Source organism: Bubalus bubalis, chromosome 3 (genome assembly GCF_019923935.1).
Source record: "Bubalus bubalis isolate 160015118507 breed Murrah chromosome 3, NDDB_SH_1, whole genome shotgun sequence".
In the NCBI taxonomy this organism is placed as follows: domain Eukaryota; kingdom Metazoa; phylum Chordata; class Mammalia; order Artiodactyla; family Bovidae; genus Bubalus; species Bubalus bubalis.
The window spans coordinates 122,486,358-122,502,740 of record NC_059159.1 but is presented as its reverse complement, the minus strand read 5'-3'; the positions used below and the strand labels follow the sequence as shown (position 1 = coordinate 122,502,740).

The 16,383-nt window shown below is 39.0% G+C and overlaps 1 protein-coding gene across 11 annotated transcripts in view; it reads left to right on the top strand.

The window, feature by feature from the left end:
* The window catches only part of RNF38 (ring finger protein 38), a 121,263-nt gene that overhangs the window by 65,609 nt on the left and 39,271 nt on the right, over positions 1-16,383 (top strand). For 3 of the 11 annotated variants that reach the window (XM_045165089.1, XM_045165088.1, XM_045165085.1), the window contains exon 3: positions 9,304-9,453. The exons of 2 other annotated variants lie outside the window; for them this stretch is intronic. In XM_045165089.1, coding sequence (XP_045021024.1) covers positions 9,304-9,453 — 150 coding nt within the window. Of the gene's footprint in view, positions 1-1,397; positions 1,546-1,719; positions 2,060-4,882; positions 4,917-9,303; positions 9,454-16,383 lie in introns of those variants that run through there. 6 more of the 11 variants (XM_045165091.1, XM_045165092.1, XM_045165086.1 and 3 more) reach the window with 6 other exon arrangements.

Genomic DNA, 16,383 nt, shown 5'->3' with positions numbered 1-16,383 from the left:
ACCTGACTCTTACCTTACAATTGGGCAACTTCCAGATGGTAATTTCCCTCCCTGTTCCCCCACTCCTCCACCCCCCCCCCCAGTACTTCCCCCTCTCCTTGCATACCTGTATACAGCTAAACAAGAAAAGCTGTTTCGGGGTGGTCTGTATTATGTAAGGAAGCTTGTATGCCAGATTCTGTTGGAAGATCTGTAATAACAGGTGAATCTACAGCAGGAGACAGAGGTTACAAGTGGATTACATTGGATGCACCTAAAGGTGTGGTTGGGATTTACGCGTCTGTATTATGAAATGAGAGGCGGGGACCTTAAAAGTTTTGATGTAAACATCTCCAAATTGGCTTGCTTTGGAAGACTGGCAGAGAGGGCTTTGAGGGGGAAGAGTGGCTAGATAACAGGGCTACATAACAGGGGTGTGGAGCTGGGGGAGGGGACGTGTTCATGGGGGCCTATTATCTCATTCTAGCTTCTCTTTGTTAGGAGTTGTAAAAGCCTGTGATGTGATTGCTGGAACTTTGAGTTCAGCAGTTGCTAAGCACCTGCTGCTGTGTTTCATGCTGTAGGTTTGGACTTCAGGGTTATAGTCAGAACAGTCTGATCGCTGAGTCTGACACGGGAGACAAATGTATTCAAATAATTACCATTTTGTGTTATTCATACATAGAGGTTCAGAGGATCCTGGAACATCATTTTAGTCTGGTTCCCTAATTTTCTATCGGAAGCAGCTTTGGCCCAGAGCAGGCTGGAGACTGGTTTGAGTAATGCCAAAAGAACTAGAACTTGGGTTTTTTTTTGATGATTGGCCTGAAATATGGTCTCCATCCTTTAAGACATATAATTCCTGTCTACTTAAAACCCGCTTCTTTGATGATGTCCCCTTGACCTCCCTCTTTCCTTCGATATCACTTAAACTATTTTGTCCTTGTATTTACTGCGCTTTATAGAAGATATTACATCGTCTTTTAGATCTTGAATGTGATTATCAGGACAGGCACCATGCCAGCTTCTGTCTCCGTACCTGTCTCATTTCCTGTTCTCAGCACAATGTCAGGTTTAATTGAGCCTTACAGTAGGACAAATTAGGGTTGACTGCCTCTCCAGAGATACATTGGACAAAGACACCCGGACAAATCACCTGCCTCTACATCAATAAAAATTCCTAACATTTAGGCCACATGGATACATATACTGTATTTGGAATCTGAATGAAGTCAGGTACTATTTGATGGCTAAGTTTTGGAGGCGCTAGGCACGCACTTGCAACAACATTCTGGGAGAGATGTGCACGAATTGGGAGGCTCGGCACGCCCGCTGCCCAGCGTAGCGGCGGCCTTTCTGTGCGCGGGGGGCGGGACGGGGCGGGGCTGCGCAGGGGCGCTGCGCGACGGCTCTGTTGCCGGAACTAGTCCGAGTCGCGCGCCGGGACGCGCGCAGCCCGCCCCGCCCCCTCCCCGAGGGTGGAAACAAAAGGGTCTCCGCGCGCAGAAACCAGCCGAGGGGGAGAGGGGCGGAGCGTCTGGCGGTCTTGCACCCTGGGCTCGCTAGGTTCGTTCTTGCGAGGGGTCGGAGTGGGCAGGTGGGCGACCGAGAGCCGAGAGTGGGAGGGCCGCGTGCTCGCGCATCTTGCGGCCTGGAGCGGGGGGCGTCGCCTGCGCGCGCAGCGGAGCGTATTGCGCCGGCGCGCGGCGAGTCCTGTCTTCGAGCACCGGGGCGGGGCGCGGTGGGGCGGGGCCCCCCTCGTGTAGCGGTGCGGGGCCGTGCGGCGGCCCGGGCGGTTAGGGCGCGGGGGCGGAGAGGATGGAGCCCCCGAGGCGTTAGCCGACTTGGTCAGCTCTGGGCGTGCAGCCGTAGTTTTCTGGCGCGGCCCGTGTGATGGTGCCGGGAGGAAGGAAGCGCCGTGATAGCGCCTGGGTCGGAGTTCGGGTTCCGGGGTTGAGAAGGCCCGGGAACGGAAGATCTGGCGAGCTGGCTGCTGGCTGGGCGAGCGGTCACAATAGGAGGCGGCGGCCCAGCGAGGAGCCGCGGGAGTAGCCCCGCAGGGCGGAGCCTCCCCTCGCAGGTACTGGCTGCCGCAGCCGTTGATTCCCGCACGAGGGCGGGACTGACCGAGCCTCGGGCGGTTAGAAGCCTGCGGGGCCGCGCTAGAGATGTGGTTGCTTGGTGTTCAGCGGGGCGCGGCCGGGCCGCCCGGCGCTCTTTGTTCCCCGGGCAGCGACGAGGAGGTGCGGGCACAGCCCGAGGGAGCGCCAGCCCACCGCCGTCTGGTGATGGCCTGGCTCTTTTACTCCCTCCCCGTTTGCCCAGGCGCAGGTGAAATGATGTCACTCAGGAGAACGCAGAACCCGGTCCGAAGGGTCCTCTCTGGCGTCCTTCTGCAGCCGCGGGTTTCTGAAAAGCCTGCATTTTGTTCTAGGGGATGGAAGTTCTCCTTTCAGGGCTGAGAAATGAAAGAGGTTGGTTTTGAGCCTAGAGTTTTTGAAATTATTGAGGGATAAAGAGAATAAAGTTTTCATTTGCGTGTGTAGGACTTGTAAGACCTTGCTTTTTATTTGTGCTGCAAAAATGATGTATTAAGTTGGGTGTGTTAATCTTCCACCGTAAATAGAAACAAAATGTAATCTTTAATTGCCTTTTCTGATTTCTTACGAGGCGCACTTAACACACGAAGATTTAAGTGTATGCAGCTCATTCACAATGGTTTATTACCTTAAAATTGCAAGGCTTTTTGGATCCTGTTTGGCCTTGATTGCAGGTACTGTTAACACAGTTATCTCAGAATTCCTTTAAATAGCTCCCAGCCTTGGTAACTGGGCTTAAATTTTTTTTTTAATCCATTCCCTCATTTTTTAAGAAATCAAAGCGACTTAGCAGCAGCAGCAGCAGAGACAGTTGGGATCAAATTAAAATTGTTTCTGTCTTCCATTAGGAAGAAATTTGGGGCTTCCTACAGAAGTAACAATACAAGACCAAATATAGGGATCATATCATTGGCACTGCAGCAGACATGTATTTGTAATAAAAAGATTAAGTGGATTTTTAAGTAGAAATTGTATCCAGCTCTTGCTTGCTAATAAAAGTATTCGTGTAATATATTTGACTTTTTGAAGACCTATTGAGCCTTGAATCTGTTAATTATAGGGGTTCAATTTTAAGTTGATATCTATAATTTTCTTTTAAGGCTTGTTTCTAAAAGACTTGGTGGCCTTTAGAGGCTGTAGTTGAATAAATTTTGCCGCAAATTAGCCGTGTGGGCCTCAGGTTATATGTAAAATATGAGTTGGATTTAAATGATCTCTGTGGTCCCTCCACTTCTAATACCTTCTGTGACTCTGAAAGGTAGTGTGTTCCTATACTTGTTGAATTTCATATACTCATTCTATTTTTATAGTTAAACTAAGTTGAAAGTTATTAATTTGAATAAATATTGAGGATTTTCTATACTAAAGTAACCTGATTTTTGAGGAAGAGTGGATGGACAGAGGGTAACACAGTTAGATATACTTGAATATGTTAGCATCATAATGTGGAGTGTAGGCCTATTGTGTCTCTGCCAACTGCTTTGGATGAGGCTTAGTTACATCACTAGCCTGTTTTTATTTGTGCTCATTTTTTTATGTTTCCCTGCAAGGCTGAGAGTGAGAAGTATGAGTGAGAAATCTTCAGATAAAAGTCTCTGAAATAATTGATCAGTATGGGAAGATGATTGATCTTTGCCTTCTACTTCCAGTCTATTCCATCTCTTTCTCTCTCTGCTGCCCCAGTTTTGTTTAAGCCACCACCATTTTGTAATTCCTTTTGCTGGTAAGATAGCTCTTAATTAGGCCTGTGATTGTTGTGCAGTGTCTAGGTCTACTGACTAGTTTCTAGTTGTTTTTCTACTAACCACATATATCAGACATCCATTTTCATGTTGTCTTGGTTAAATCATAGCTTGCTTATTCTCTGGACAGAGTATATAGGTTGTAAACACACATTTGAACTCTGTAGTTGTAGTCTAGTTCATTTGTTCAACAAATGTGAAATTCTTACCATCACATTGTCTATCTGGAGATTAGGCAAATGCTTGAACTCTATAATAATAAACAAGTAAGAAATTGGAGCAAGTAGACAAAGAGGGGCCCTATACACAGCCTTGTCTTTCCCCCAGCTCTAATGTCATTTCATGTTCCTTTTTAAAGTATCTGAACACTTTTCCTTCTCCTAAGTTAGGGGACCCTGTTACCCTCATTTATTTCTGTTGAATTTGCCCCTCACTAGACTGAATCTCTTTGAGGGCAAGAATCTTTTTGTTTTCATAGTACCTAGCATATGATAGATATGCAATAAATATTTGAATTATTATTTTTATTTAGTAAGATTTATGAAGAGCTCAGTCACTTCATCTTTTCAAATGTTTATGTGTGTTAAGTTTTTACTGATTTGGACTGTTCCTGGTTTAGGTATTTTCCAAATCCATATAATTCTTAGAAATAAATCTTGACGAGATGGTTTAGAACAATTTACAAATCAACAACTTTGAGGTTACCAGCTTAAGTAAAATGGTTTAGAAACACTTGCTTAAGGGGAGAATAATCCTTGTGCTGGCAAATCCTGGATTGTGAAAGTGAATGAAAGAAAAACTTATTAGTAGAATGCATAACTCTTACTTTTCCAAACGTTCATGTTCACCGGTTCAGTACATGCAGTGGTTAGAGACAGCCTTAGTTGCACCTTCTTCACCCCTCCCATTGATTTGTGTGACTAAGGGGTGAGAAAGAAGGGTGGAGCCTTTCAGCTATTTTCACCAACCCTGATTTTGCTCTGCTCCCCCAAAGACATGGATCCAGTTTGTCGTTGCCCTAACTCAAGAATGGAAGTAATAACTTATTTTTTTTTTTGAAAGTATCCCAGTGCTGGAAAGTAATGATCCTTCTCAGGTAAGTAGTACCAATTCTTAAATGGTTTGACAACTGTATAATAACACATACCATAAACTGACTTAACAAATACTTACTTGTTAAATGTTTAGGTTACTTCTAGTTCCCTTTGAAATTGTTGCTTTGATGTGATGAACATATTTATGCATATGACTTGACTTGTATTTGGAATAGAACCTGAGAATTGATCAGATGAAAGATCAATGATTTGAACTGTTAACAAAATCTCCCTGATTACTTTCCAGGAGATTAACATTTGCCATCGTGGAAGCAGTGAGAATATTTGGATTTTTATATAATTTGCATTTGACCTCTTCATTTTTTAGGTACCCAGACTTTGTCCAAAAGGAGTAAGGGACTTGTTGGAGTCAACAACCAAGCACCTAACTCATCATCTTTTGTTCTTTCCTTTCTATGATTTTACTGCCTTTGAGCAGTTGGTATGCAACTTGTAACAGTGAACAGTTGTTTTTTGTTTTGTTTTGTTTTGTTTTTTCTGGAGAGTATTGTTACCATTTTGGAGAAGGTTTGGCCTTTTGAGCAATTTATTTTGTGGAAAGTACACATTATTTAATACTGGCCTAGAGGTCATCATACACTTGTATGTTCTCTACTTTTATGAGAAAAATGTAAATGAAGAAGGAAGTTGTCACCAGAAGTGATTTTTGCCTATGGCTGATTCACATTGTTGTATGGGCAGAAGCCAACACAATATTGTAAAGCAGTTATCTTCCAATTAAAAAAAAAAAATACCATACGGGATTTTGTTAGTTTTAAAGGAGTCATACATAGTAAGCTTCTAGCACAGTAATCAACGAACATAAACATCCATGGTAGCTTTTTTTTTTGGTAAGTGATTTTGGAGGAAGCTGATTCTGGGATTATATAGACCTAAGTCCTGTGTTATTTTTAATACAATAACTACTGCAATTTACCACAGTGATGATGATAATAGTACACTCTCTTAACACTGAGGTTAAGTTGTTGGTAGTATGGCTACCAGGCCGGGGAAAGGCCACATTAAATAGAAGATGACCTTAAAATAGTAATGTGTTGTTGCTTAAAAGGTTAAAGTGTTTTTTGAAATTTCAGTCTTTTAAAACAGGAAACAGTTATGCTGGATGAACTAGTCATATTGTTATATGTAACATTAAAAATGAAAAGTGTGTGGAGTTACAGGCTCAGTCCCATCTCAGGGATGTTTCATGGCAGGACTTCTAAAATACAGTTGCATCCTGAGAGAAGGCTGAAGTTACCATGTCTTTGTAATGCTTAGCAGTTAGTTGGTATGTTAGGGGAAAATAGAACTGTATTGATTTTCAGATACTGTATAACCTGACTAATTTTAACTGAGGGAGAGTTAGGGAAGTAGTAGAAGTCAGAAACAATTTCCAAGGAAACATTAATTTTTAAGTACTTAAAATAGCTTTAAGTAAATAGGCATTATGGAATAGTTGCTAGTTATTAATCCAACTAGATAGATTACAAAGAAGAATGTTACTTTAAAAATTCTATTTAGTGGGTGGTTTAGTGGGTTGAGTCTGAGTCTTAGAACCAGATACACTTGGCTTCAAATTATGGTTTTGGTATTTAAGTTTGACTTTAAGCAAGCAAGTTGGTTAACCCTAACTTGTACCATGTAAAGATCAGAAAGCCCAGTTTGATTCCTGGCATGAAGTTTACTATTACCGAATTGAGGTTTTAAAAACTGCTGTATTGCTTAGGTTTTTTTTTTTTTTAAGTTTTAGTTTATGTCTTTCATAATCAAATTAATACAGAATTTTTCTCTAGAATTCTGGAGAAGAAACTTTGCTTGAGTATGGTACCGAGTTTTTAGTCTGTTATGTACATGTTTGTTGTGCTGGTTTTCTATTGTGTGTAACAAATTGCCACAAGTTTAGTAGCGTAAAGCAAATCTTGTTACCTTACAGTTTCTGTGGATCAAAGTCCTGGTATGATTAGCTCTAGAGCCTCTGTCAGGGTCTTTTTTGGCTGGGCTCTGATTTTAGTAGGGACTTAATGTCCTCTTCCAAGCTCATTGTTGTTATAATGTGGTTCTTGTGATTATAGGACTGAGGCCCCCTGTTTTATTTGAGGGGATCTTGATCTTAGCTATCAACTGATGACCACTTTTAGATTCTAGCTGCCCTCAGGTCTCTACCATTCACATGCCTTCTCAGAACATAGCAACTTCGTCTGTAGGGTTTGCAGGAGAATCTCTTTAGGAAGTGCTCAACTTCTCTTTTGAGAGCTTTCTCTGATTAACTCAGGCCTACCCAGGATAACCTCCCCTTTGATTAACTTAAAATTCATAAGAAATCTTAATTATATCCGAAAATCCTTTCACCTCTGTGAAGGGGTTTGTATAATTTAGGCCATATAATTGAACGCAATCAGGGGAATGAAATTCACTATGTTTACAGTCCTCCCCACATACCATGCAGGGTTGGAGGTACGCACCAGAGGTGGGAATCTTGGAGGCCGTCTTAGAATTAATTCCCTCTTCCCTTCTCTCTCCTTTTCTCTTCCCTTACCCCTCTCCCCTTATGTCTGCAAGGACCAGGGTTTGTCAGCTTTTTATGTATTACTGAAATTCGTTTTCCCAGCCAGCTTTTGTACTAGCAGTTTGTAAGAGTGCTGCTCACACTTTTTAAGTTTGTAAGACTGCTTAAGTGTGATAGTTGATTTTATGTCACCTTATTAAAACACTCTTCAGATGTACTTATTGTGCACATTATAAACTTGTAGAAAGAACATGAAGCCTGCATAAAGGAACAGGCCATTTTGAGAGAGAATTACTTTAAAGTGGTAAAAGCACTCCTTAGATTAAATGGAGTCAGGAATGTGAAAAATACTTGTTCCTGTGAAATATTTTCTTACTCCTGCCCTCAGATATACCCATGGCTCCTACCTCTATTTTTTTTTTTTTTTTTTAAAAACAAGAATAAGCTCCTTGAGGGTGGAATCCTTGTTTTCTTTTCTAACATAACTCTTTGCTTATAGGAGGCAGTCAGTAAATATTCCTTGATTCAGTCATTCCTGCTTCATCACAATGGTAAAGGACAGTAACACATGCATGTTTATAGTACAGAGGTGAGCTTTAGTTCGTGTCCAGAGCATTTTGTGGAGCAGTACTAATAAATTCTAAAATTACTGCCTTCAGTTCTAGGAAGGTCTTTGGAAGTAGTTATTTTCTTAACAGGCCTAGTTATCTGTTGATCGGGCTCATATCAAGCCAGAAAGAAAAATTTCTAAAGGGGCTAACGAAGTTTATTATAGCAGCATTATTCATATAATTAGCGTGCCACTTTATGATCTGTCTATTCCTTCCTCTCTGGCTACTTCCTTACTGAGCAGTTATGCTGATCATTTTGTAGTTTCTTGACAACACTGTTTCTTACCAATTACCTCTCCATAGCACCAGTATGGACCATTACTACAGAAAGGTACTTTTTTATACTGTATGGTGATTTGCTTTTCTTTTTATTGCATATATTTCTTGAAGGTAGAAAATCATGACTGTGTTTTTGTTTAGTGCCTGTTACAGGGTAGACACTTATATGTAAGGGAATGACTGCAGCAATGAAACGAAAAAAACAAGACAGCCTTAAAGCACCTGGTCCTTTAGGGGCAAGCAGGTCCACAGACCTTAATCCCAAAGGGCAATTCACTCCACAGCACCATGGAATGGTGATACTCATGTCTGATCAAAAATGCTACACATCAAGTATATTTACATATGAGTTTAGGGCATTAACTCACAGTCTAGTCAAGCATTTAAAACATGCAGGCATTTACTTTGAGTTTTATGATCTTGTCCTTTATTCATTAAGTAGGTTCCTAGGTTTGTGTTGAATAGAGCTGAGGTCTCCACAATATAAATCTTGTTTTTTATACCTGTGATCGTTATAGAAATTTGGCCATAGATGTTCTAAAATCTCTCTTCCCTTGCCTGATAATTTGGAAGGTTAACTGAAAAACAGAATGAAAAATTAATCATAGCCAGGTGGAGACTAATCTTTCTGTACTTAAGTGATTGTTACTTCCGGTTTTCTTGACATGAAATCTTATCTGTCATTTAAGATTTCAGAATTAATGCCAGCAAGAAAGATATAGATAGGTACTAATGGGAAACATTGGAAGGACTTTGCATTCTTGAGCAGTGCTGTTTTGCCTTTAAAGAGTTTTTATGAGAGATCCATTGCCAGAGACAGTCTTTGTCTTCCTTATGTTTGTTTCGATGTTTAAGATTAATTTTTTATTTCTTGTGCTCTGCTAACAAAATCATCAAATACCTAGAAAATCCAGACTGTCCTTCATAGGCATGATTCTCCACATTGGTGCAGCTAGCCATGAACTATCCTTTTCTTCTCCCTCTTTTTCCCAGATATCTCCCGGGGCCAATTCAGCACCTCTACCTGGCCATCCTAACAAGGTGATTTGTGAAAGGGTGAGACTTCAGAGCCTGTTCCCTCTCCTCCCAAGTGATCAGAACACTACCGTTCAAGAGGATGCTCACTTCAAAGCTTTCTTCCAGGTTCTTATATATTTACCCTTTGCCTTCGTAGGGCTGAAAGTCACAAGATACGTACTAGGTTGTCTCTAGGAAGGCTTGAACCAACATTCTTAGTATCTTCCTACTTCTCATTTTCTGTTGTTTGTGGAAATAAGTATTCTTCTTAGAGGACATCTTTTTCTGAAGAATGTTTGTCTTCTCTTGAGCTGTGGTTACTATTTGACCACTTAATATTCTTGTTTTTTAATCTTTTGGTCTTAATCATGTGTCCTAATAGGTCAAGTTCTGTAGGAAAGTAGAAGACAGAATATGTGAAATTGTATAGAGAAATAAAAATAGAAGCATGTAAGATGATTTTTAAAGCCATAACTGCTTTGATAGTAATGCACCCTACAGACTTTGATAGTAATGCACATTTCAGAGAGAAAATACGGTAACTTGCCTTCTGTGACTTTTGATATTTGTGGGTAAATGTGTTTAAAATTTCATTACATATGAAATGAAAACAAATTAAGGTATAAATGGATTTAAACTATCATTAAGTTATTAACAAGATTACTAGGATGTGCTCACAGAAATCATTGACTACTGTATTTAAAATCCATTACTCCTCGAGATTCAGTAACAGAAGTCATCATTACCAGAAAGGAAACTAAGTTACAGAATTGCTTCTGGATACTAGGGTTGTGGGCCAAGACATGTAATTGTCCATGTTGAGGTAGTGAGAATTGCTAATCAAAGCTAGGACTTCTGGATAGAGCCAGCTTATTTTCTGTTCATGTGGGAGTGGTAGGTTGGCACTGGAGACTACTTCCGAAAGAGAGGTGTTGATGACACACTGGAGAGGTAGGAGTTAGAAGCTGATGTAGGTGAGGAAAGGTGTATAGGTGACCTGGGGCTCTTGAGTCTGTTATTCCTTGTTGACACTGTGTGTCAAGTTCTCTGCTTTGCATGTGTGGTCTCCTTTTGTTTTTAGCCATCGTAATAAAGTTCATCTGGATGGTTTTCTAGATGAAGAAATAGCCTCAGAGAATCTCATTGAGATGCCCAATTTACATATCTACTTATTGACAGAATAGAGACTCAAATCCAACTTCAGCTATTTCTTATCTCTATCATACCACCTTATGGGTATTTCTGTAAACACAGTTCACTGTATGTTAAAAGACATCGTTTATTGAATTGCGTGACATATTGACTGCTGTTTTGAATACAGCATTAGCTGCAAGAACTTGATCTTTAGTAGAAGTAACTAATGAAGAAATTGACTTCATACCTTCACTGCTGCCACCAGTGAACAGTTATTTGACACTTTCTGTGTTCTCTGTACTTCCCCTGAGTCTTTAAGCATTAAGGTAACATTAACTCAAAGAATAGCTGCCAAATGCAGTAGATTAAAACCCATGTTTTGAAAATAAAACCAAAAAGTTAGCCAGTTCCACTTGAGTGTTAGCAGAAAAGTGAAAGGTATTATTTTATTTATAGTCATAATTTAACTTAAACCTTACTTTGCTCTAACTTAAAAATCAGGCCTTCAGTGTACTTTGCTCCCACGAGAGACTAGAGATTTTCTTTGTCCAGTTATTACCCCTACCACTGTTCCACATGAAGTAAAGTCACATCCCCTTTGAGATATTGTCAGGTACTTTCAACTAATTCTGACACCAAAATTGAGTGTGATTTTGTAGTTCCAGTTATGGTTCTCATCATTATAAAACCTAGTAGCCATATGAAAAGGAGAACCTGTGCAGCCATATCCTATCCTCAAAGTCACTGCCTTAATGCATTGTTTTCTCACAGCTTTGCTCCAAGTTGTTTCCCTTCCAACTCTTTCTACTTTTCCTTTCCCTTTTTACTCCATCCATTCCAAACAATCACCTTACCTTTTCCATTTTTTCCCCTAAAACACCCCCTCTACTTCATATTTTAGCTGAAACTATTCTCTTTTGTGAGGACTCATTTCTCCTAAAGCCTTCTCTAGGAGTAAAGAAATGATTGGCTTTTCTTGCTTCAAGCGTGGAATTGGATATGTGACGAGTAAGTAGGATGGTCACAGAGGTGAAGGCAAGTGTTGACACTCTCCTGGATCCTTGTTTTTAACCATCAGTCTTTGAACAAAAAGCTCATCCTATTTTTGATCTCTTTTTTGTCCTTTATCTTCACTGCTTAACCGAGTTTGTATCATTAGCCTTGTTTATTACTTTTTCACTCTGCTCTTTTTTGCTCATTTTTATAGTCAAAATATTTCAAGTTTTGTGTGCTTTTTAATTTTTAAAATTATGAAATATTTCACATATGCATGTTGTAAAATATGAAGATGTATGTATAATTTTCAAAAATCTGCCATCCAGCTTAAGAAATCAACTATTACCAATATTTTGGAACATTTCTATAAAAATGATGGTTTTGTTTTTCTTGCTTTGAATTTTTTTTTTTTTTTTTTTTTACAAAAATGGTTTAAGAAGCACATTTACATCTCTATAAAAATAAGCCTATATTTAAAATTAGCATCAAGGTGTTTCTTGTAATTTTTTAAATTAAAATTAAGGCATAATCACAGTGGAATTCACCTTTTTTGCGAACAGCTCTGTGAGTTTTGACAAAAGCATACAGATGTGGAACTGATACAATAAAGATAGGATAGTTTCAGTACCCACCCCCCCCAAATTCCATCACATCTGTTTGCCATCAACCCCCTACAGTTTTAAAATTAGCAGTTTCATATAGCACAGGGAGCTCGACTCTGTGCTCTGTGAAGTGGGATGAAGTGGGGTGGGAGGAAGGTTCAAGAAGGAGGGGATATATGTATACATATAGCTGATTCACTTCGTTGTACAGCAGAAATTAACATAGTAAAGCAGTAATAACATAGTGACATAGTAAATCCAACAAAAGTAAAATGAGCAGTTACTCTACTACCAACCAATTCAGTGAGTGAGTGAAGATTATATGCTTTTATTAAAAAGTCAGGTGCATTGTGGAGAACTTGAATTTCAGATGTGGCACAGCCCTTGATTTCAGAAATATGTGTGTGTATGTGTGTGTGTATTTAACATATATATGTTATTTTTAATATCCTTTTCCATTATGGTTTATCATAGGATAGTAAATATAGTCCTTTGTGTTATACGGTAGGAGCTTGTTTATCCATTCTGTATATAAAAACTTACACCAGCTCACCCCAGCCTCCCATTTCATCCTCCAGCCCTCTCCCCCTTGGCAACCACAAGTCTGTTCTCTGTGCCCGTGGGTCTATTTCTGTTTTGTAGATAGGTTCATTTGTGTCGTACTTTAGATTCCACGTATAAGTGGTATCATATGGTATTTGTCTTTCTCTGACTTTACTTATTATGGTAATGTCTAGTTGCACTCATGTTACTGTATATGGCATTATTATTATTAATCTGAGTAGTAGTCCATTTTATTTATATATTTTATATATATAAATAAATAAAATCTTCCTGATGCATTCATCTGTCAGTGGACATTTAAGTTGTTTCCATATCTTGGCTATTGTCTGCAGTGTTCCTATGAACATAGGGGTGAATGTATCATTTTGAATTAAGAATTTTGTCTGGATATATGCCTCAGAGTGGAGCTGCTGGATTGTATGGTAATTTTAGTTTTCTGAGGAAACTCAATATTGTTTTCTATAGTGGCTGTACCAACTTAGAGTCCCACCAGTACTGTAAGAGGTTCCCTTTTCTCCTCAGGTGTGCATTTTAATACAACTAGATAACAACTTTAATCTGTAAATTTACTGAAGTTAGGTGATTGAAATCTGTTGATTTATACAAATAAATACATTGTTTATGAAAGAGAAGACTAATTATTGTAAAAATGTCTATTCTCTTAACAAGTTCATAGGCATAATAAAAATTTCAGCCAAAATAATAAAAGAAAATTTTTATTTTAGAACGTTACAGTTATCCTTAAATTCATAAGGAAAATTAACAAAGGAAACACAGGAACTTTTCCCAAAATTGTCATAAAGGGAAATATGCCATAATGATACTAAATCATATTGTACAAAAATAGTTCCATGTTATTGAGTTCCATGTTGTTTAAATACAGTGGCTATTTTTCAACCCTCATTCTACATGACCTCTTAATTAGATTGGTGAAAAAGTAATTGAGGTTTCGGACCGTGAGTTTTAAATCATTGTAACTAGGCTCAAAACACATCTTTATTGATGAAAATAGGAATCGTTACAATCAACAGATTTTTGCCAACAAGAAATGTTTGTTTATTCCCATAGCATAAAAATATGTGCCTTGGGATTCGACTGACTCTTGGAAAGCATTTTCTGCCTCCTCCTGGTTGTGGGAGCATTTTCCCTGCAAAAAGATGTTGAGATGCTTGAAGGACGTGGCAGTCAGTTGACGAGAAGTCAGGTGAATATGGTGGATGAGGCAAAGCTTCGTAGTCCCAATTCATTCAACTTTTGAAGCGTCACTTGTAAGATGTGCGATCAGATGTTGTTGTGGAGAAGAGTTGGGCCCGTCCTTTTGACCAGTGTTGGCTGCGGGCATTGCAGTTTTCAGTGCATCTCATTGATTTGCTGAGCATACTTCTCAAATGTAACAGTTTGACTAGGATTCAGAAAGATGTGGATCAGATCAGCAGCAGACCACCAAACATTGACCATAACCTTTTTTTGGTGCAAGTTTGGCTTTGGGAAGTGCTTTGGAGCTTCTTAGTCGGATAAAATCCACTTTCTGTCACACATCACAGTCTGATGAGAAATGATTTGTTGTTGTGTAGAATAAGAGAAGACGACTCTTCAGAACGATATTTTTGATTTTTTCAATCAGCTCATGAGGCACCACCCACTTACCAAGCCTTTTCACCTTTCCAGTTTGCTTCAAATGCCAAACGACTGTAGAATGGTTGATGTCGAGTTCTTTGGCAACTTCTCATGTAGTCGTAAGAGAATCCGCTTCAGTGATCCTCTGAATTGGTCGTTGTCAACTTCCAACTTCCATTATGCTCTTTATCGTCAAGGCTCTCATCTCCTTTGCAGAACAAGAACCACCACTGCACTGTATGTTCGTTAGCAGTTCCTGGGCCAAATGTGTTGATGTTGTGCATTGTCTCTGCTGCTTTGAGACCCATTTTGAACTTGAATAAGAAAATCGCTCCAATTTGCTTTTTGTCTAACATCATTTCCCTAGTCTGAAATAAATACAAACAGTAAGTTATAAGTTATTAGCAAAAAATTTAGAAATATACATTAAAAAGATGTATAACATAACCACATTTATTTAAGAATGTGTCTCAATATCAAACAGAAAAGTGCAACATTGCAAAACTGCAATTACTTTTGCATCAACCTAATAGTTGACTCCTTGAAACTCCATTCCACTGGCTTAAAGTAGCTCCTTTCATCAGCTACTCAACATCAAATGTTGGAGCTTCTTAGGGTTTAGCGTTGGACCTCTTTTTCACTATATAAATCATTGATATTTTGAGCAGTTTTGTCACTGCCTGCAACTTCTTTGACATATCAGTTATCTGTATACCAAAAACTCCTGAATTAACATTTCTAATTTGAGCTTCAGTTGTCTGCACAACTCCATGTGGATAATTCAGAGATATCCCTTGATTTCAGGTGGTTCTTAATAGCTTTTCTGTTTTTGTTGGTTTCATATTTATGCTTCAGATTATTTTATTTATCCTTGTTTTTAGCTTCTATGGAAGTAAATACAGCATTTGAACACAGTACATGTACAGCATCAAGATAAATCAGTTTGTGAACCAGTGGTGTTTTATGTAATTAAAATGAAGAAAAATCTAGGACTTAGGTTGTTAATAATTATTCAGGAGTTAGCCACACAGGCCTCCCTAAACTCAGGAAGCCACTGCTGGCCAGTAGTTATGGCCAATGATGCAGTACTTTAATATTTTCACACAGTATTTTATCCTCTTCATTATGGTGGGACTGCATTAGTTATACCACTAGAGTCCCTTTGTAAGCACTTATTGCACTTAACAGTCATTCTGTTCTTTGGCCTTTTATAAAAAAAAAAAAAAAACCACAAACCTGGGCCATATCAAAAGCAAAGTCCTGATTTTTTTTTTTTTTTTAATGTCTGCTGCAGTAACTTTTGAAAACAGAACAGTGAAAGCCTCCCCCTCCCCCATATCTTTAAGTAAAATAACATTCCAGGAGGATGTACTTTTAGAGTGGTCATGAAGTTGGATTTTGTTCTGAAACATTTTGAGCTGAGAACTATCAAAGCTGTACTACTTAGAAAATTATAAAGTCCTGTGTGAATTATGTCAGACAGGACTTTATATACCTTGTTTAGTTCAAAGGCAGTATTTCACTGAATTGTCTTTGGTACATCTTCACTAATAGAAACATATTTTACATAAATTTGAATATAGTTTAAGTCAAGACGGGTTTGTGGAGAATTAAGTGAGAATGTGTAGAGATCATTTTGTAAATTATATTGTGTGGTTCAAATATAGTTGTTAATTTCCAGCTTTCCCCCTCCTTATTATTTACAAAAAGGCAATTGTCTTTGTGTTTATTCTTTATTAGTTGCTTTATGTAGAGTGAGTGTTTCAGTTTTCTAATTGCTTTCACGTCTCTTAGTTTTTTAAGGAACCTCCATACTGTATACTCCATAGTGGCTGTATCAACTTACATTCCCACCAACAGTGCAAGAGGGTTCCCCTTTTTCCACAACCTCTTCAGCATTTATTGTCTATAGACTTTTAAATGATGGCTGTCGTCATGTCTTTTATTTTTAATTAATAGAATTCAGTGAGTGTTTTTTCTGCATGCTTGCATGCTAAGTCGCTTCAGTCTTGTCTGACTTTTTGTGACCCTGTGGACAGTAGTCCACCAGTCTCATCTGTCCATGGGATTCTCTAGGCAAGAATACTGGAATGGGTTGCCATGCCCTTCTCCCAGGGATCTTCCCTACCCAGGGATCTAAGCC